Raw genomic sequence first — 20,578 nt, forward strand, 5'->3', positions numbered from 1 at the left:
ACTGTGAAGAAGCAATGGATTTAAATTTAAAATGATGTAAGTTCAGGATGATTACTTGCAGTTTAAGTTGGAAGGGGTAATGGCTGGTACTGAAGAAGCAAAGGAATGTGAGTACAGCCGATTAGTGGCGTATCAAAATAAATAATATTGCATTGTAGAATGGGTAAGTTTCCTGTTTAAGAAATTAAAAAGATTGTTTAGTAAGTATTTGCCAGTAACCTGGCTTGCTTTATAATGAAAAAGAGTTTTGTGTGAAATATGCTTACAGGATTCTGTGTAAGTATGTAGTATATATAACTTTTCCTGGTAGTAATGGAAGATGTTTTGATGATTAAATGGGATAAAGTTTCTATGGATAGTTTTATCAGAATGAAATGCTACTCCTTGCTAGTATAGATATTCTGAGTTTAAAAGTTTTACTGGAGCAGTAGGAATGCAAACCTAGGGGAACTGAGTTGTTTGTAGGGAGACAGCATTTAATTTATTTCAGTTTTTTAGAAAAAACTCTGTATTTCCTTAACAATGTTCTCACTGATGTGAATGAAGTATATCATTTGTTGTATAATATGTTGAAAGATACTTCTTCTGAAAACCACTTTTTGTCAATTCTACAACACTTGCTTCTCATCAGAAGCGATTACTATGTCCGGTAAGAGTTTGATTTTTGGAGGTGGAAGAGGAAGAATAGAAATTGAGTTTCTCATGATTGCACATCAATAATTGCTCTGAAGCTGATGTCTTATACAATATTTGCCCTTTTGGTCAGGGTTAATTTTATTAAGGTCACATGAAGTGTAAGAATGCTTCTTTAAAAAAACTTAAGCCTTAGTCTGTCTACCAACTTCATCCCGAATCAGTTAATTTGTTGAGCAGCTATTTCCTTGAGTCATCTATGATTGCTGCTTGATTTCAGTGAACTTAAAGTTAGTTGCATAGCTAATAATTCAGAGTTTCCCAGGATACCTTATACTTCTTGTTTCCAGTGTAAACTTATTATTGTATGTATACCTCATAGTGTCCTATCAGTGCTAAAGTCCATGTATACAATTTCAGAATTATTTTTGGTTGAAAATCAGCTATAAAAACAACTTCTGTGCAAGATAAAATGTAGAAGTTATAAGTAACCTGTGAAGTCTTCAATTTACGTAAATGAGTGTGTATACACATATATATGTAATTATGTATATGCATATGTGTGTATATATATAAAATATGTATTTGGAAGTTCAGAATATCATCAGTTTAGACTAGAACATTTCTTACTTTGTGAAATTAAGAAGCATAGTACCCTTTGCTGGTTAGAAGCAGTAACTCTGAGCATAGAATGCTTTACTGTCAGAGGTTCTTGATGCTGCTTAGAGAAATATATTGAGCAATTAAGGTAACAGTAAAATAATTTTTAAGTAGTTGAATATTGCTACTTTTTCAAGTGGTGGAATTCAATGTATTGAGAATATGGTAAAGAACTGCTGCAGCATGTATCGAAAATGCTAAAGCAGTCATTGTTCTAACAGTGCTTTATTAGCCCCACCTTGATGCACAAATTATTGTTCATATTCTTATCTTGTAAAACGCGTGCTTTTTTGTTTTGTTCTGTTCTTAAGACCTCAATATTACAAGGTGATCGAAGAATGTGTATCACAGATAGTACTGCACAGCAGTGGCATGGACCCAGATTTTAGTTGCAGAGGAAGAATGGACGTGGATTTTACCCATCTTATTGGTTTGTATCCTGCAAGCAATTTTATGGCATGCTATTAAAGTGTTTCTTCAGTTTTCTCTAAACTACAAGGTGTACTTATAGAAAAGGCTAGATCAAGCTCTGTAGCCTTGAATAAATGACTCGGAAAAATTCCTTTCTCCAGTGCTGTATTGAATCCAGGTCTTTATTTTGATAGCCTTACTAGCTGAAAGTTGTTCATAAACTTTATGAATTCCAGGTCTATAGGAGATGTAAAAAAAAATAAAATAAAATACTGTTAATGGATTCTAAATTGTTATATGTTCAGTTCTAAGAATGTTTTCCAAGTAATTGAGGTTATTTAAGTTAAACCAGTCAGTTAGCATCTATGGTCACTCAATAATTTATGTGACTTGAGAAAAAAGAAGCTGAATAAATACCATATAGTTCAAATAGCTTTTATTAGCATTAAATAAAAAAAAAAGTTTTATGCCTTTCTTAAGGTTGGTGGAATAGGCCTTATTCTTGACATGGAATGGCATTATTTGGCGTAAATGTATAATAAAATTGTTTGACGTAAATGTATAATAAAAGGAAGTAGTTATTCTTTGAGAACGTGTTAATTTAAGAAAGTTTTCTTTTGTTATAGTAAAATGAACTGAGAAAAGATGTTGCAAGTGTTGACATGGGGGGGTAGACAGAGTAGAATTAGTTTCTAACAAGTATCATATCTACGAAAGTGCGACAGTGTGTCTGTAATTTTATTCTATTATGACTAGGAACCTGACCATTTGAACTTACTCAAGATCATTCCACTGACCTACTAGTTTTAGGAATAAGTGGTTTGTATATCTACCAATTCCTACCTGTAATTTAATTTGTTTACATTGCTTACAAAATGTTTGTTCTTTAGCCTCCATGAAAAGTCGGTAGACTGAAGAAATCTGTGCTGTACAATCAGACCAAATTGTCTTCAACTCTGAACTTTATTAAAATGAGAGTTTTGGTTTTGTAATCTTAAAAGGATTGAATTCTGAATTGAAACCTCATAAATAACTGTTTTTATGTACTAGTGTAAAAATCCTTTTTCATCACTCACTTAGGAGTAAGATTGAGCTGAAGGAGGAAGGCAAAAATGATTACATGTAAACTCAAATCTATAAAAGACGGAACAACTGCGTTTCATATTTAACTTTATTGTTAACAGATTTTTTTCTTCACCACTTCTATTATCAAAGATGTTTATCAAAATAATTCATCAAATGTTTGGACCTAGTAATTTATTATGTTTTTTTCTCTTAATTTGGCATCATGAGGTTTTAAGGTAATTATGTGTAGGAAAGGACCTCAGAATTATGATGTTTTATCTGACTTCTGTTTGGTGATTTATTTAACTTTCAGATGCAGCTGTAGACAAAACTAAAGTAGAAGAGAGTGAGAAAAAAGCAGCAGAATTTTCCAAGAAAGTAAGTACTGGTTGCCACTCTTATCAAGCTATGGAACAGATGCCTGATAAGAATACTGTAGGCTTGTTTTACAGGAGAATCTTAGTGGAAACTGGGAAATAATGAATATAATAGGATGGCTGTTTTTCCATAGTTCAGAGTTCTGCAGGCTTTTCTGTGCAGTGCTCTGATTCTGACTTTCTCTGAAATCAAACGCAGAAGAATACGATCAGCTGCAAATATTATTTGGTTGAATTCATCTACTGTACATAACTGATGGGAAAAAATTTCTACTTGATGTTATTTAAGTATACATATAGTATATATGTATATGTATATATGTATAAAGTGTGTGTGAGAGGAGGGAATGTGACAGTCTAGTCTCGTGGCTGGTGTCCCTGCCCATGGCAGGAGTTTGGAACTAGATGACCCTTAATGTTCCTGCTAACTGCAGCCATGCTGTGATTCTGCACTTTATAGCTCTTCATCTAGCACTCGCTTAGGACCTGAGGAAATTTATCTAAAGGCAGAGTGTTGGGGGAAAAAAAAAAAAAATGGACAAACATCTCTGTGGTTAACTTCACAGTTTGACGAGGAGTTCACAGCTCGACAAGAGGCACAAGCAGTACTTCAGAAACGAGAGGAGAAAATCAAAGAACTTGAAGCAGAAATCAAACGACTACGAGCCCAGGTAATAAAACTGAGTTAGAATAAGTTGAAAACTATTTGTATGGAATTAAGAGTAAAATGCCTTAGAGAATATTGTCTCCATGGAATTTGAAATGTATGCTGTAGTTGTCTTTGTTTTTTATGCTAGTATAAACTACTAAAGCTTTTTTCAAATGGTAGTATGTTCAACATATCTCCCTTACTGGGAAGAAATTTTCTTAGTTTGATTTTTTTTTTTTTTCTCCAGGTAGTTGATAATGCTTAAACATCACTACTACTATATGTTTTGCTGAAAGTGTTTCTTTCAGAAGGCTGTGATTGTTTTGCATGTGTAATATACATACTTTCAAGAATGGGCATGCAGGTGGAGCCTGAACACCCACTTTGTGGACTTCTGAAAGAATGATACAGTGGTTTTGTAAAATCTCATAGATAAATGTAACAGAAATGAAAGACCCCAGGGAAGGGAAAGTGGTGCTGAATTTCAGCAAAGCTGATTTTTACCTGCATTCGTTTTCTTTTTCTCACAACCACCAAAAATGTATGTCCTGATTATCTATCCGGGATCACTTGTGATCACTTGTGAGGCAGAACGCAAGAGATGCTGTGTGTTATGCTGTCAACACATTTATTGATTGGCTCTTGTTTAATGAGTTGGCCTGTAGGAACCTGCCTTTGGTATTAGCAGTTACGATGGTTTGACAGTTATGCCTCACTCAGTTATTTCCTACTGCTTGAGTCTTAGGCAAGGACTGTCTATTGCCTTTTCTTCTTAAGAAAAGCTGTCTTAATGACTATAGTCTTCCTTCCTATTTGCATAATGGGAGGAATTTCATGTGTTATTTTATAACCTGTTTGCCGCCTTTTTCTGGTCAGGGTGCAGGTCTTCTGCTGCCATTATGTGTGGTGTAGCGTTAAGAAAGCACAGGCTTTCTTATTTTAATGTAAACATGTAACACTGCTTTTAACAGATGAATTGCTGTTTGTTGTGTTCTTGATTATCAACAAAAGTCATTCTTGTTACCAGTGGTCCGTTACGCTTTTTATTGCTGGTTCCATACAAACTTATGTTCCTAATTCATATCCACTTAGTGTTTCTTACAGATTTCTGCAAGAAAACCAAGAGATTTTTGGACTAATCAGTTGTTAAACCAGCTGTGTTGTTGTTAATGCAGTTGAAATTACTGAGATATCTCAGCTCATTCATAATAATGGTGCAATTAAAAGTCGTATACCTTAACTTTCTAGTTAAGCTCCCTGTTTCCATTCTCAACTCATTTATAGAATAGTGACATTGATTTTTAGGTGCACTCAGATTCATCTCTAACCATTACTTCCATTAAACTAGAAACAGTAAATAATTGTGTAGTGAAGGAGCATGAAAATTAAATTCCATGAATTCCATGTATTACATAAATTTTTTGTGACAAAGCATCAGCACAGTTAGTTCAAATTCATATTAAAAAAAACTCCCTCCTCAAATGAAAAAAAAATGCTCTATTAAATTTCAGGGTCCTCCTCCAGCAATTGTGAATGTGCCACCTTCTACAGCATCTCTGCAACCTAGTGGAACAGTGCCGCCTCCTCTACCCAGTGGGATAGTTTCTCTGCTGCCACCGCCGTCACCACAGCCACCACCACCATCACCACCGCCACCACAGCTTAGTGCGACTGTAATTCCTCCTCCGCCTCCGCTGCCTGGTGTGACCTCAACTTCTAGTGCATCTACAATTCCTCCTCCGCCTCCGCTGCCTGGTGCAACTCCAGCTTCTGGTGTGTCTACAATTCCTCCTCCGCCTCCGCTGCCTGGTGCAACTCCAGCTTCTGGTGTGTCTACAATTCCTCCTCCGCCTCCGCTGCCTGGTGCGACTCCAGCTTCTGGTGTGTCTATAATTCCTCCTCCGCCTCCGCTGCCTGGTGCAACTCCAGCTTCTGGTGTGATTGCAATTCCTCCTCCGCCTCCGCTGCCTGGTGCAATTCCAGCTTCTGGTGTGATTACAGTTCCTCCTCCGCCTCCGCTGCCTGGTGTGATTGCAACTCCTGCTACAAATGCAATTCCTCCACCGCCTCCACTGCCTGGTGGTGGAGCAGGGCCTCCACCTCCACCACCTGGTGGGCCTCCAATGGCACCATTTCTTGGTAGTTATCCGTTTGCTCCCGTTCCTGTGATGCCGGCATTACCACATGGAATGAAAGAGAAGAAAAAATATAATGTGGAAGTATCTATGAAGAGAATCAACTGGTCCAAGGTATTACTATGTTTGTTTTTCTCCCGTTAATTAAAAAGTGACATTTGAGGTAGGAGGTAATGTGTTAGGGTTTATACTAGATCGTTGGTAGTACTCATGATGTCTGGGGAATTCTCTTCATCCTTTATCCAAAATACTTACTAAGCACTCATGATACAGTTGATTGTGATTTGATTAAGGGACATCTTACATTATGAGTAAAATTTCCAAGAATTTAATCCTGCCGAGGGCCCACAACATCTTGTATTCAGAGAATACAGGTAGCTATACAAGGTATTCTTGTATACAGAGAATAACAGGTAGATGTTAAAATATTTGAGTAATACTCTGTCAATTAAGTTCTGCGTGTCTTCAGACATAACTGATAATTGCCTTTTTGGCACAACCACTTCAGAAATTAAAATGTCTTGTTTAAAGCAGTTTTATCAAATAGTCATTTAGTGTGTACTTAATCATGTTAAAACTACTTTCAACATGTTGAGCTGGTTGAAGTGTTATATATAGGATATAGGAATTTTGGAGTTGACAGCTGAGTGGAAAACTGTTGGGCTATCGCTTATGAACCTGGACAATCTGGCAGTTGACGGAAGAGTCCCGAATTAAGGGATGACTACAGCTTTGTTTGCATAATTAAAGCAGATATGGCTGAGTCATGAGAAAAAAATGGTGCAGTCGAAAGTGAATTCAGAGAATTTATTGAGTCACTTGGAATAAAATGCAGTAAAACTTGGTAGGAGTGCATATATGGAATTTTGGAGGATAGTACAAAGCAGAGTTCTGAATTTATTTTTGTACACTAGGGGATAGGTAATGTATGGGATCTTTAAGTTGTATTTTATATGTACAGCAAGTTATTTTACTTTTTGCTTGAAATTGTAAGTGGATCAGGCTTTCAGAGCCAGTAACATGAAGTTTGATGTTGTTTCAACTTGACAGTGATTTGGTTACGCTTTCTAGGAGCATGCTATTTTAAAAAAAAGTCTGAGTGAAACTGCTGTGCTGGCAATCTATTGTGGGTTTGTTTTCTACTTCCTTTTAAAAGCCTTGCATGAAATGTAAGAATATGACTTTTCCCCCCCGAAAGAGTGAAAAGACCACCGGAGAAAGAATTGCTCCTAGTGAAAATATTTATACTTGCCATGTTAATGAATGTACAGACTTAAACTACTAAAACATTCTGCTAGGGACAGATGCCTTGATACAAAGTAATGTTTTGAGATCAGTTCTCTGAATAAATACAGTAATAAACTATAAATGACAGCATCTAATTAGGAAATTAAGCAGTATTTTGTTCTCATTCTTTTGTTCGTGTGATATGCTTGTTTGAAAAGTTTAAGATTATTTTATTTTCATTGTGTTTCCTGTCAATGTTAGTTATACTACAAAACCCATCTGAACAGTATTTTTCATATATCTGTTTTTAAATAAATACCTTTTTTTCTGAGAAAGGTAGATGCTCACACTTAATGCAGAGCTTATCAGAACATAATAAACGTGTTGTTGTAGACAGTGGGGGCTTTTGTATTCAGTAGTTCTGTGTTTTCTGTCACCTTTGTCCAAATTATTTTAAATAAACTATCTAAATTATTACTTTATTTAGCAGCATGCAGTTTTAATGTTAAACTTGTAAATTATTGCTCTATTAGAGCTCTGAAGCTGATGTCCCTCCCAATTTATTTTGAGTTTTTTTAATGAACTATTTCTTGGCAGAACTTTCTGTTCAATGATGGACAGATCAGTAACCCAGGAAACTAATTTTATTGACACAGTTATTTTTCAGAAGTTGCACCTTGCAATCCATGTAAAGATTATTGCTTTACATGAGAGGTTTCAGATAATGCATGCTAGATTTAGGGGACTTATGCAGTGACAGGTGAATATTTTTTATGCTTTGGCCATATTCTCACAAACCTGTCCTCGTGATACGGAATTACAGAATCACAGAATTGTAGGGGCTGGAAGGACCGCTAGAGATCTTGGAGTCCAATTCTCCTGCCAAGGCAGGTTCCCTACTGCAGGCTGCGCACGTAGGTGTCCAGATGGGTCTTGAATATCTCCAGCAAAGGAGACTCCATGAACCTTTCTTGCAGCCTGTTCCAGTGCTCCGTCACCCTTACCGTGAATAAGTTCTGCATATTGGTGTGGAACTTCTTGTACTTCAGTATATGGCTATTTCCTCTTGTCCTGTCCCTGCAGACCACTGAAAAGAGGTTGGCCATTGTCCCTTTGTTTCCCACACTTACACATTAATAAGATCCCCTTTTCAGTCTTCTTTTCTCAAGGCTGAGCAGACATATCTGTTACTTCTGTGGGATACGCGGAGCATGATCAGTGAGTGACTGAATGCTCGCTGGAATTTCCTTTTGCTGAGTATTGCTAATTTTGTTAGTCTGTATCAAACCAGAGTGTGACTCAGGTGAGCAGAGGAGGCACTATTCTATTAGATGTGAAAACTGAATTGTAACTTTGCATCAAATTGCATACCTATATGCAAAACCTTTCTAAGAAGAGTTTTAAAATAGTTTGCAACAAATAGTTATCTGAGAGCATCTCATTTAGAAACCCATTAGATTGATGATATCTAATAGTTGTATGTTCAGAGAATATTGATATCTGTCCTGCAATGATACTTAAGGTATTTATCTCATGTGTTTTTGTTGTTTTCGGGTTAGTTTTCTGCTTGGGGAGGGTTATGGCCACTAGGAGGAGCTATGGCACTACTCAAGTGAAATTTTTGGGCACCATTATCTTGTGCTGAATGTGAACCTGTGAAGTCTGAGTTTACATTTAAGTAAACTTAATTATTATTATTTTTTTTTTTAAGAAAACATTTTAAGATATAAATACAAACTTGAATACTGTGCTTCAAGCCAGATTAGAGAATTTGTTCAAAGATTCTTACAAAAAATTGTGTGGGTTGAGGGCATTTTGTATCACTGCGTTCTGTTCAGGAAGCTTCTTTAAGAAATCGTAATACATAAAACATTCCCAAACTCAGTTCAGTCCAATTCTTTTAGCAGTCTTGTAGAACTGTATTTAGTTTGGCCATCAAAAGTACTAATTATTAACTTTGGAAATGATGTTTTTGTTTCAGATTGAGCCTTACAAGATAGCAGAAAACAGCTTTTGGATAAAAGCTGAAGAAAATAAATTTGAAAGCCCAGAACTATTTGCAAGATTGGCAGTCACCTTTGGAACACAAATGAAAGGTACTTCTAATTTCTCTCATATTAAGTCCAAAGCTGTGCAAAGGTGGTATTTTTATTCTTTGTACAATATTACAGAATTATATAGTACTTCAAAGCAGGAAGGTGATATGCAATATATATTTTAGCATAGCCATCTGTTACAGGAATTGCACCTCACTCTGTGGCCTTGGATGGTAGCAGTGATATGTAGTAGTATGTCTCAAATCTACATTATATGTTGTAGACAGATGTGAATCTTCAAATTAAATCCTAATTTAAATTTATATTCAGATCTTATAATCTTGTCAGGTTCTTCTTGGTTTTCCATGTTGGGAGGGTTTAATGTGTAATGAAAATCTACATAATGAAAATCTGCTTAATCATACTGCTGTGATAAATCAAAATTCTCTACAATTAAAAGCAAGACTTAAATTTTATCGATTAAAATATGCCCTTAAATAACAACTAAAATGTGCCTAATGCTGTGAATTCAACTGTGTTGAAAACATTATTCTCTTTAAAGATTTTTGTGTATATTTGGGGTTGTATTTTTGTTGTTGTATTCTGTGTGGTTTTAACTTGGGAACAAGCAGTTAAAGGACTGATTGATCTTATCAGGTGAAGGAGCCATTTGTCTACCACAGAAGCTAGGCTCTTGTTCCTTCTTAAAGAGTTAAGTTCAGAATCGTTTGCAAAGCTTCTGGTCCATCATTCCATTCTCCTTCAAATCTCTAGAACGCATAGCTTTTGCACAGCTATCTCCTTGGAGTGCTTTACCTCTCTAGGTGTTTGAGACTTTGCAGCTATGCCCTACGGACTCTTGGTGGGCTCCAAATGCAGACCAGATAAACTTAAGGTATGCCTGTGGCATATCTTGGAGACGTACATCTTAATCTTCACATTTCCTTTTTTCTAATGTGGAATACTATATGGAGTTTTTATTTAAGAAAAATTCTTAAAATACAGGCTTTAAATTAATGTTACAATGCTTGTGTATAATCTAAACATCATCTTCCCCAAAAGTTATGTGCTATTTAAGATAAATTACACTATTACTGGCATTGGTGATTGGTCTTTAAATCAGTTTTTTGCAGGATGAATTTGCGAGTGTACACTCTTTAATCTTTGCACAGTACTTTAGGAAAACATCAGATATTTTACAAATTTTTATTGGACTACCATGTAGAGTGGCTTTTTTGACTACTAAAGAGAACAATAAAATGAAAATAAAAATTGTGCTGGAGCTTTGATCAAGTACAAGTGCGGCTATTCAGTATGTCATCTAAATAGCTTTTCTGTTAATTGCTAATGCTTATAGATGTTTAAAAAATACTCTAGGTTCATCACATGAAAAAAGGCTATATAACTTTGCCATAACGTTAAAATAATGTGGAGTTCATCGCTGGTTTTGGTGTGACAGCAAGCTAATTAAACCTTCAAGGAGAAGATCCTATGACAGCAGATAATATTTACAGCAGATTGAGAACCTTCTTAATGCAAGTGACAAAGTTCTGCCTTGAGCTGAATGCTTTCATCAGCAATGTGAAGAAATTTTTCTGAATTCCTGAAAAAGTTTCTTCATTAAAAATGCTGGGAATAAATAAAAAACCCTCTTGAAGTTCTGACATATCTTCCTCTCATATGAAACTAAAAGCTCTTGTTGACCTAGTTGTGCAATTATAAAAAAAACTGGGGGGGGAAAAAAAGGTGGTTTCTTACCTTTTACCTTGACAGACACAGGCTCATTGATCACCAAAATGTTAATTTAAAGCATGATCTAAAATTGAATTTTTCTTCCTGTTAGTCCTATTTTTTGATGTGGTTTCTCAGTATATTGCAGGAGCAATAAGGAGTAACAAATAGAAATGCATTTTATATCCTCTAGAGAGCAGAGTCAACATATAAGCGAACACACACGTAAGTGGGAGAAAACTGACAGTCTTCAAAAAAAAAAAAAAAAATCTTAATTTGATGACTTATGTTTATCTTGTATTCTATGGGAATTCAGAATGCCAGTGTGAATAGCAGCTGAAGGAAGAGACAGTGTTCCTTGACTGGTAAAATTTTACTTCAGAACGGAATTTTGTTTTAACTATATTTAAAGAATAACTATAGGGTTGCTTCTTTATTCACTGTTGTGACATCAGATATTTAATATAGATGTACTGAGTGTGTTTTAGATAGGTTTAAATTACTAGTAACACTGAAACTGCAGTAGTTAGTCTGTAAAGTAAGTTCTCAAGCCTAACTAGGAAAATGGAAAGTGCGAAGAATATTCTCTGTAAGGTCTCAAAATCTTTTGAAATCTTAGAGTTTGAATTAAGTCGATATCTAATTATTAATGTTGTAGTACAGTCTTGAAGGATTTTCTTTTGTTTTCTTCAAAAGAAATGAAGAATCTGAATACCTATTAAAGGCTTCTATGATGAATGGACTCCAGGGCTTCAAATTTTCTTTGAATGTTTTGAGCTTGTAGTTGTCCTTCCAGATGTAGAGATGGACATGGTGATTATAGTCTCATGGATCATTTTGACAAATGATATTTCAGATCAGGTCTTCAGAAACATATGGATGCCTATTGTTTAAAAAGCCGAGTAATATTAGGAAGTGGAGCAGTTGTGTACGTGTTTCCTTGTGTGGCTATGCAAAGGAAAAGGTTACAGATAATATTGCTTTCCAACTAGTTACTTTTTCCTTTTGACTTGGTTAATTATGAAACTGTATCATCCAGAAATTCATGCAGTGGTAAAAATGTTTCTAAAGAGGATGTGACATAAATTTAATGAGCTGCTGTTATTAGTTGGATTAGTGTTAAGCACTATTATATTCTGTTGTGTTAAACTTTATTCTACTTTTTCAAAATAAACAAAATCGTTGTGCTGTTCTTAACAAGAACCAATAACGAATCTTTCAAATCATGTAAGCAGGTCATTATGTTGTTCAACTAGAAAAGAAGTTGGTAGGTTTTGCTTTCATGTCCTTAGCTGATATTAAGCTATATATTCAGCTACCTGCTTGAAGGAGAATGCCATCAGCAGTAGCACGATGACTGGTCTTTTGTGAAATATGATCTCAAAGGCTGTATGCTGGTGTTCAATTTTCGGGGTGTTGAAGACACATAATTGTGTCTTCCGTTAAGTGGAAGTGAATGATCAAAATGTTACGGCACAAATAAGTTTGTTATAATGTGACAGTATCCAATGTATCTGGCCTGCTGCTATCAAAATCACTTTTTGCTGTTTGATTGATAGTCTAATTGCAAAACGCTACAAAGCAAGTTAATGCCTTCTCCCTGAAGGATCATGTTAATTTCTGGCTCTTGTAATTTAGGTTGTGTATTTTGCCAGTCAGGAATGATAGTGGTACTCTGAAGAAATTAATTATGTGTACAGTAGATCTGTAAAGGTAGTAATTAGTACATAATAGTCTGTAACTACTGGGATTGTTCCAGTACAGAATTCATTATCCATCCAACTTACCTCAAGGGAAAACTTCTTGATCAGAATTCTGTTGCTTCTTTATGATGAGACTTATAAAATATAATTTAACAATAATTTTGATGCATGTTTTGAAGATTAAAGTAAGGTTTTAATACCTGAGTTCATACTTGTTTCTTTATGGAGTCTGATTGACAAAGGACAAGTAAAAATCATCTTGTACACGAAATATTATTGAACCAAATATTTAGGTTTATATTTTCATGTCTAATGAAATATATTCAATATTAATATATTAAATAGATTATTTTAATATGTTATTGTTTTAGCAATTAGAATATGAAAATTTAAGTGGCTATCCTAAAACCAAAGTCCTACCTTTGGTATCTACATTTGAATGCAATTTCTAAAACTTCTGTGGCTCGGTTTTGAAATAGTGATCAGGAAAAACTTATAAAACATTAATTAAAATACTATTCTTACTAATTATTGAACAGTAGCTCACTATTTAACTGTTCTGTGCATTCTTTTTTATTTCTGTAGTAACTTATGTTCTTTTCCTTTTTATGCATCTATCAGATAGTGAGGAGAGGGAGGGGAAAAAAGGAAGACAGACTGGTTTCACAGGAAACCTGTAGGCAGCACTGTCATCTTTTTCCCTACCTTTTGCTCTTTTTGTAGATAGGTATGGATGACAAATTCTTTTATTTCTCCATCCTCTCTATTACCACTTAGTTTTCCAAAGCAGATAGTGTTCATTCTTTCATCAGGATTAATGTTTTAGCGTCAGTCACTTGTGCTGAAATCACAGATTGCATGTAATAAAAGCAAATTTTAAGTTTTCATTCAGCAGAGGGGCAGTCTAGACAAAATGGCTTCTAACGCAGAAGTATGTATGAAGTGAAGATGTGTCGTTGAATTCCTTTGCGTGGAAAAAATGACACCCAATGACATTCACTGACTTGCTGAAAGTTGATGAAGGCCAAACAGTGACTGTGAGCACTGTGATACGGTGGGTAGTGCCTTTCAGCAGTGGAGACAGCAACAATGAATCACTTCTGCTGGTACAGATTTGCATGAACTCGGTATGCAGGCTCTTACCCATTGCTGGTGAAAGTCCATAGCCCATTGTGGTGACTGTATTGAAAAAGCATTTAGTAGATGAGGATTTGCTCAATCAAATATTGTTATTGAGCTCTTTGTATCTATGGAAGTTTCCGTGGAGATAAATAGGAGGCATTACTTTTATAGAGACCTCTGTATGTTAAGAAACCCAGATCAAATTAACTTAACTCACTTAGAGCTTGTAAAAGTTAAGTTTTGTCCAAAATTCCTTTAGTACAGTTCTCTATTTGTAGTTGTGAGAGTGCTAGTCTCAATTCAGTAAAGAAAACAGAATTAAATATATAAATATAAATAAATAAATATAGAACATATGTTGTGCTAGGTCAACTATATGCACTCTTGGTGAAATAAAAAGAAAAAAGAATTTAACTCCTACCTAGTGAATTTGTTTCTGAATTCCAAACTGCAGGTGGCTCCCTTGGTCTACAGCTTAATTCAACATGTCTTATTCATTCCTCTCCTCTTTGAATTCAGATTTCTGAAAATGTGAGGGTAAGAAGGAAAATAGAAGAAGAAAATAATGCTTTGTGTGTAGGTGACCCAGTGCTTCTGTGTCTAACACAAACTTAATGTAGTTAGACTGTTTGATTATGTCAACAGATTAATATCTGAGCTTCATATAGCATTACTCTGATTTGTGTTCATCTTTGAATGTATTTGATTTATTTTTCAACAACAATAAATTTAAGTATTATGAAGAAGTAAAAGCAGAATGGTAGCTTGCCATCCTTTCTTTCTTTTCAGTGTCTTATCCCTTTAGTATTTTCAAATTAGAAAATGGAAGAAGTTTCTTTTGTTTAGCTAAACTGATGTCTGCAATTGTTATTTGATACAGATTTATATAAAAATGCATTTTTGGGGGGTTTTATTTGTGAGGAGGGGGTTCATTCTTAAATGATTTTAAAAGTAATTGTGTAAGAATGTTTCTCAAGGAAAAAAAGATTGGCTTTTAATAACAATGAAATAAGTTTTTCTGCCTTTAAACTGCATTAAGCACTTTATACCAGCTAATGATAATCAGTCTTTTCTTAAAATATTATGAGGAAGAAGGATGAGCAGAGGAAAGAAAAAAGAAAAAAAGCACAAAGCAAAATAGAACTAAACAAACCTGAGTGTTCTATGTATAAGAGGTTCAGTTTTGCATTAGGTACTAAAATGTAACTGCTTATGTTTACTGTCTAATAGGTATTTGTTTTATAAATGAAATTTGATATTTGAGCAGAGAACTGTGGTTTTTAAATTGGCACAAGAATGATGCATGTAGTTGTAGTGCAGCTGGGTATTGTTCAGGAAAATCATAGATGAGGCTGCCTAAGACTCTTGTATTGTATTTTAGCACATGTAAATTCTTTAGAACAAGGAAGTCACTATGCAAATGGTGCTCCTGAACAGCTTTCCACTCTTGTTGAAGGGATGCCTCTCTTAATAAAATGAGAGGAGTGCAACGAAGTGTCCACAGCAAATGAATGTTTCCAATTAGGACGAAATGTTTGCCAACTTCAGTCATTCAGATTTGATGTTGCAGGTAAAACGGAATTCAGATTGTAGAGGACTTCTTGTACACATGTGCTTGCTATAAGGCCATCTTTTGGTTGTAGAACTTGTGGAACAAAAGCTGGTTTTGAAGAGTTTTAATACAGTAGTGAAGAACTGAACTGCTGCTTAGCTGTTACTACAAGTTGAAATCAGTTTTCTCAAAGATTCAGCAGTAGAATTCATGGAGGGCTGCTTTCTTTTCTGGTGCATAACAATTTTTTTAATCTGAATCCTTTTGTGTAAAATACAGCTATACTGCTTGAATAATTTTAGGCATTTATTGGTACACATCCAGTAATGTTTGGAAATCGCTTGGTAATTGTAAATGTGTAACAACCTAATGATCTCCCTTCTGTATTTTCTTCATGAAAATCTGATTTTTGGAATGAGAGCTGATTTTTTCAGAAAGCCCTTGGTGTGGGTGCTATGGTGTATTTGTGCAGCAATGTTTTTGGTGTTTGAATTTTGGAAGACAAATATTTGTGTAGAAATAGCCAAATGAGCCAAAATGAGACCTAAAAAAAAAGAAAATCTCATTTTTAATAATGTAGTGGCAGTGTTGTTTTACTTGTGCTATCTTAATATTTGTGCTATCTTAATATTTGGGTGGCAACATTCAGAACTTATGTATTAATGTGTCAGACCAAGGTGCTCAGGAAGTAAAAGTGGAAGTACGGAGGAGAGGTGGAGGAGAAGAGTCAATTTTGACTATGAAAAAGAAAATGTCAAGAGAAAAGGGAGGAAACACTGAAATGCATGTTGTTGTTTTGTATTTTTCCTACATTTATTATCTCAGAAGTACCCATTAGAGAACAGTTGGTTTTACTATGCAGATAAGTGTATGTTACTGACAAACATATATTCAAGACATTTGGAATTCCAGTTCCAATTCCAAATTCTGTATGGTGACTCAGCTAGTATGTATGTAGAACATATTGCCATATGTCTTGTTTTTCTGAGGGAAATAAAGCCTCTGTTTGTAGTGGTTTTATAAAGTACTGCAGAGGAAGATAGGCAGGTTATGTGTTCTGAAATGTCTATTTCAATCTCAATGACGCAGTGCTCAAATGAACTATAGCACGTTTAATGAGTAGTTGAGGACAGAGACACATGTACTGAGCACACCAGGGAAAGGGATTGTGTACAAGGACTAATTAACATGAAATATGAATACATTCATGAAGTAGTCTTCATCTATAATGCTCTTACGGAGTATTTTTTTTTTTTTTTTTCGGTGAGTTCGAAGAAAAAAAAAATCAGAAGTTGAACTGAAAAAAGAATCTTTAAAGTGTTTGTTCCCAAATAAAAAACAATATGTATTCCTGGAATGGAATGAAATTTATTCTGTATGAATCAGTAAGAAAAAAAATAGACTTGAAAGAATGCCTACTCTAATGTCAAAATAGCAAAAAGAATAAGATACTATTTACGATTGTTTTTCATTTCAATTGCATTTTTTACATAGGAAATGAAGTCAGGTAGTAGGAAAAAAAAATAATATGTAATTTGACGCTACTTACTTGGGACACGATTAGTGAGACTTCCATGCTGTTGTTAATACGGACAGCTCATTTAAGGAAAAACTATCTGTTAAGGAACTTTTCTTCAAGTGTACAAGTACATAGGTTGCTCCGGAAGTAATGCCTCCTATTTATTACCACAGAAACTGCAACAGCTGCGAAGAGCACAATAACAATATTTGTTAGAGGGAAGTTTTAGCTACAAAACACTGTTTTTCAAAATAGTAACCACCATGAGCTAAGCATATTCACCAGCAATGAGCTGAGAGCTGTAGCACTGGTTCTTCAGCAGAGATTCAGCCATGAAGCTGGATGTTCATGGACCAATTCTTTTAAAATATTTTGAAAGGCCAGCCAATCAGAACCAGACTTTATTCCTACACCTGCCTGTTAATTTTACGAACAAAACTGATCGATGATCTTTTTTGGTGACCAACCTCCCGAAAGGTCCTCACCTACTTTTGAGATTACAACTTGTGTCTTACTGTTAGCTATTGAAGCTGTAATATTATGAAGAGGTGCTTTGAATAGAACATCTTTCGTTGGAAATATGTCTGCTATGTATACAAAGACTAAGATAGATCCATTATCTAAATGAATTAATGTTCTTTGGAGATAGCTTTTTTTTTTTTTTTTTTAAATGTATCTATCTAAAGCATTGAATGAGCAATCATGCTATTAACATTCTAAATTCGTTGAGAAATTTAAAATACTAGATAAGTATTGCAGATAAAAAGTTAATTTTGTTGAGTTATTGAATGGCTTGTCAATGATCCCTCAAAGATATAAAGATGAAATTAAACAACACTTACAGAATCTGAAGAAATTAAGTGTTTTAAAGTAAGAGTATAGTTATTTTTGAACTAATAAAAGTATATTTCCCAGTGTGGAGAGGTGGGAGAAAAAGGAACTTTCTAAAAGCAGAATATAAACATGATAAACTGGCTAATTTTTATAAATCAGTGTGAAAGTATCTGGAATGTTCTGGACTGTAGTTCTTGTGGGGGGAATTTGGAGACTTTCTAACATTTTTTGCTTTTGCACTTAAGACACTTTCATAATTTGTGTTAAAATGTTGCCTTTTTAATCATTTTATGTTGCTAAAATGAAAGTAAGCAAAGCATAAATTGTGTCTTTTATATTTAGAATAAAGTACAGATTCAGTGCATATGATTTAAATGTGTTCAGGAGAATAGAGAAGCCTGACTGTTGGTAAGGTTGGGGGACTGGTGCTCAGGTGTGATGTGACTATCTTGATCTGCTACAGCGTAAGTGGCTTAATTTTGTTGGTGATGTAGGCTGGTTTAGTGATGAGCATCAGTATTTTAGTTTAAGTTTAAGCAAAAGGAATCAATGAGTGCTACTTCTAAGACGTTCATTTCAGTTTTGTGTTTCTCAGTGATTCTGCTTCATTCACAAGAAGCACTGGAGTCATAATAAACTACTTGTATCCTACTTGTATCTTGCATCCACTAGGTTCAAGGACTGCGTTCTCAGATTTCACATGTATTGTTTTGGAAATTGCTCATGACCCAGCAAGCAGTGGATGTTTGCCAAATTGGGGAAAATCAGCTAGAGATCAGCAAAAAATCTCTGATGAAGCTGATGATGGAAAAATAGGGAGAAAGGAAGAGGTTGTACGACCACCTTAGATGCAACAGTGCATGCCCAGAGGGGTATTAGTGTATGTTAAGGAGCTCTTGGAAGAGACTGAATATGTATGCCAATACACAATGTTCAGTTCTTAAGGAAGATATCTCCCCAGTTGTTTTTAATATGTCCCTGCTCAGGGACATGATTTAGAGAGGAGGGGTTGTTAGGGTTAGGGCAGTATGGCTTAGATTGCAGTTGGACTTGATGGTCTGTAAGGTTTTTCCAACCTGAGCAATTCTATGGTTCTAATATGATCTTTCCCCTGTGAATGTAGTCTTTGGATCTGATAGCTGTGAAAGTATCCCTTTTAAGGTTTTTCTATTAATCGTTAATACAGCAATAAATTTCACCTAATTACCAGTTTTATTAATATTGATAACTATTTTTCTCAGGCATAGTAATTTTTTTTTCCTTTTCCACTTGAAATTAGTGGGAGTTTAAAGTTCTTAGGAATCATTAAATCAAAGTTCCCATATTTCTCAAGCACTCAGTCAACAGAAAGGTAATGCCCTGTAGTTCACTACTTGGGTCAGACTCTAACCAGGTCATGCCATGTTATACTTAAACTACAGACTACAGAAAATCTTGAAAATGATAAGCAGATGTAAGGGTTGGAGATTTAAATACATACAAGGAAACAGTTTTTCCATGTGAATTTGTTTTAAAACCTGATAAGAGAGAAGTTGTTGTTTTGTTTTTTTTTTTTTTTTCAAAGGGAGATGATATTTGAAATATGCATTTGGAAACATAAGATTGCTAGCATTTAAATAGTCAGGAAATTCATAGGTCAAATAATAGAGTGAGGGGAAAAAAACACCTACTTATTGTAAAGCTTTACTCAGTGCATTTAAACACCATTATCTAACCTGGTTATTTAATAAGATTTTCGGATCTTTGGATTTTTAACTTCATTTTTTCTAAAAGTTGTTTGGGATGTGAAATCTGAATCAGTTTCTTGGGAAAAACATGCTTTTTATGAACCTGGCTAAGAGGAACAATAGCTAAACTTTCCATTTAAATATTTTTGTTTTTAATAATAACTGCAAGATTTTCAGTTTATGAAAATCTTGATGAAATGTGATAGTTCATTTAATTTTACTTTGATTTTAATATCATATCCAGTGGTTCTGTAGTGATGATGACCTGATATCTAAGAGGAGGAGAAACAAACTGAGACATGACTATCTAAATTAAAGCTGTCATTGTAGGCTGCGTTTTAGTTCTTTGGACAGATGTTTTCTCTGACTCAGGTAAAAACTTGCCATGATACTGCTATAAGTGCATATATATATATATATATATATATATAAATGCATATAAATGCATTGGCTGATCTTGTGACTGGCAACATGCACCAAGGATAAATGTCTCCTCTTAGAAAAAGATGTCTTTTGTGTTGTAGATATTGAAATATGGGCAGTGGCAAAGGGAGAAATGGAGTGGACAATTCTGGGGCTTTGTGCCATGAAAATATCCATGGAGAGAACGTGATAAAAGAGTTAATGGAAAAGGCTGCTAGCTTTTATTTCAGCTTCCTACAACACATGGTACAACACAGTTAAGTAAGCCCACCGAGGATATTTTCAGTTCAATCAGTTTGCCTGCTGTTTGATTTCTAATGCTCAGGATGAATACTTGCATGTATTTCTGTGACCATTTGTGTTTGCTTAATTGTTGCTATTTGCTCAGTCCTCCAGGCATGTACTGATAGAAAGCTGGAAGCAACTCTAGTACAGAATGTTTATTAAAGTATGCTTTAACTATGCAGCTTAACTGCATGAGTTACTGATGCAGTTTGTCAAATGGCAGCTGAAAATTAGGCTATTTGCAACCATTTTAGGGCAATGTTAATAGAACAAAAATATTAAATATATTTCTTAAAAGAGATGGAGAAATACAGTAGCAGCCACTTGCTCTAGAAGAGTAAATAAGAATACAGTACCCTTGCTGTTTATTAACAGAGCTTATTTATAAAACTAAGTCAGGAATTTTTTTCTTCCTTGGAGCAGAACACGTTAGGTTGATGTCACTTCCTCCAGCTTGATTACATTAATTAGGCAAAAACTATATGAGAT

General features: G+C 34.8%; 1 protein-coding gene across 6 annotated transcripts in view; it reads left to right on the plus strand.

Annotated features, from left to right (window-relative positions):
* Positions 1-20,578, plus strand: part of DIAPH2 (diaphanous related formin 2) — a 146,510-nt gene that overhangs the window by 33,534 nt on the left and 92,398 nt on the right. For 3 of the 6 annotated variants that reach the window (XM_052672766.1, XM_052672768.1, XM_052672767.1), the window contains 6 exons: positions 533-649; positions 1,605-1,723; positions 3,083-3,147; positions 3,713-3,817; positions 5,307-6,044; positions 9,139-9,253. In XM_052672766.1, coding sequence (XP_052528726.1) covers positions 533-649; positions 1,605-1,723; positions 3,083-3,147; positions 3,713-3,817; positions 5,307-6,044; positions 9,139-9,253 — 1,259 coding nt within the window. The remainder of the gene's footprint in view (positions 1-532; positions 650-1,604; positions 1,724-3,082; positions 3,148-3,712; positions 3,818-5,306; positions 6,045-9,138; positions 9,254-20,578) is intronic. The other 3 variants (XM_052672769.1, XM_052672770.1, XM_052672771.1) reach the window with 2 other exon arrangements.

This window comes from Tympanuchus pallidicinctus, unplaced genomic scaffold, assembly GCF_026119805.1.
Source record: "Tympanuchus pallidicinctus isolate F22 unplaced genomic scaffold, pur_lepc_1.0 scaffold13, whole genome shotgun sequence".
Classification (NCBI taxonomy): Eukaryota; Metazoa; Chordata; class Aves; order Galliformes; family Phasianidae; genus Tympanuchus; species Tympanuchus pallidicinctus.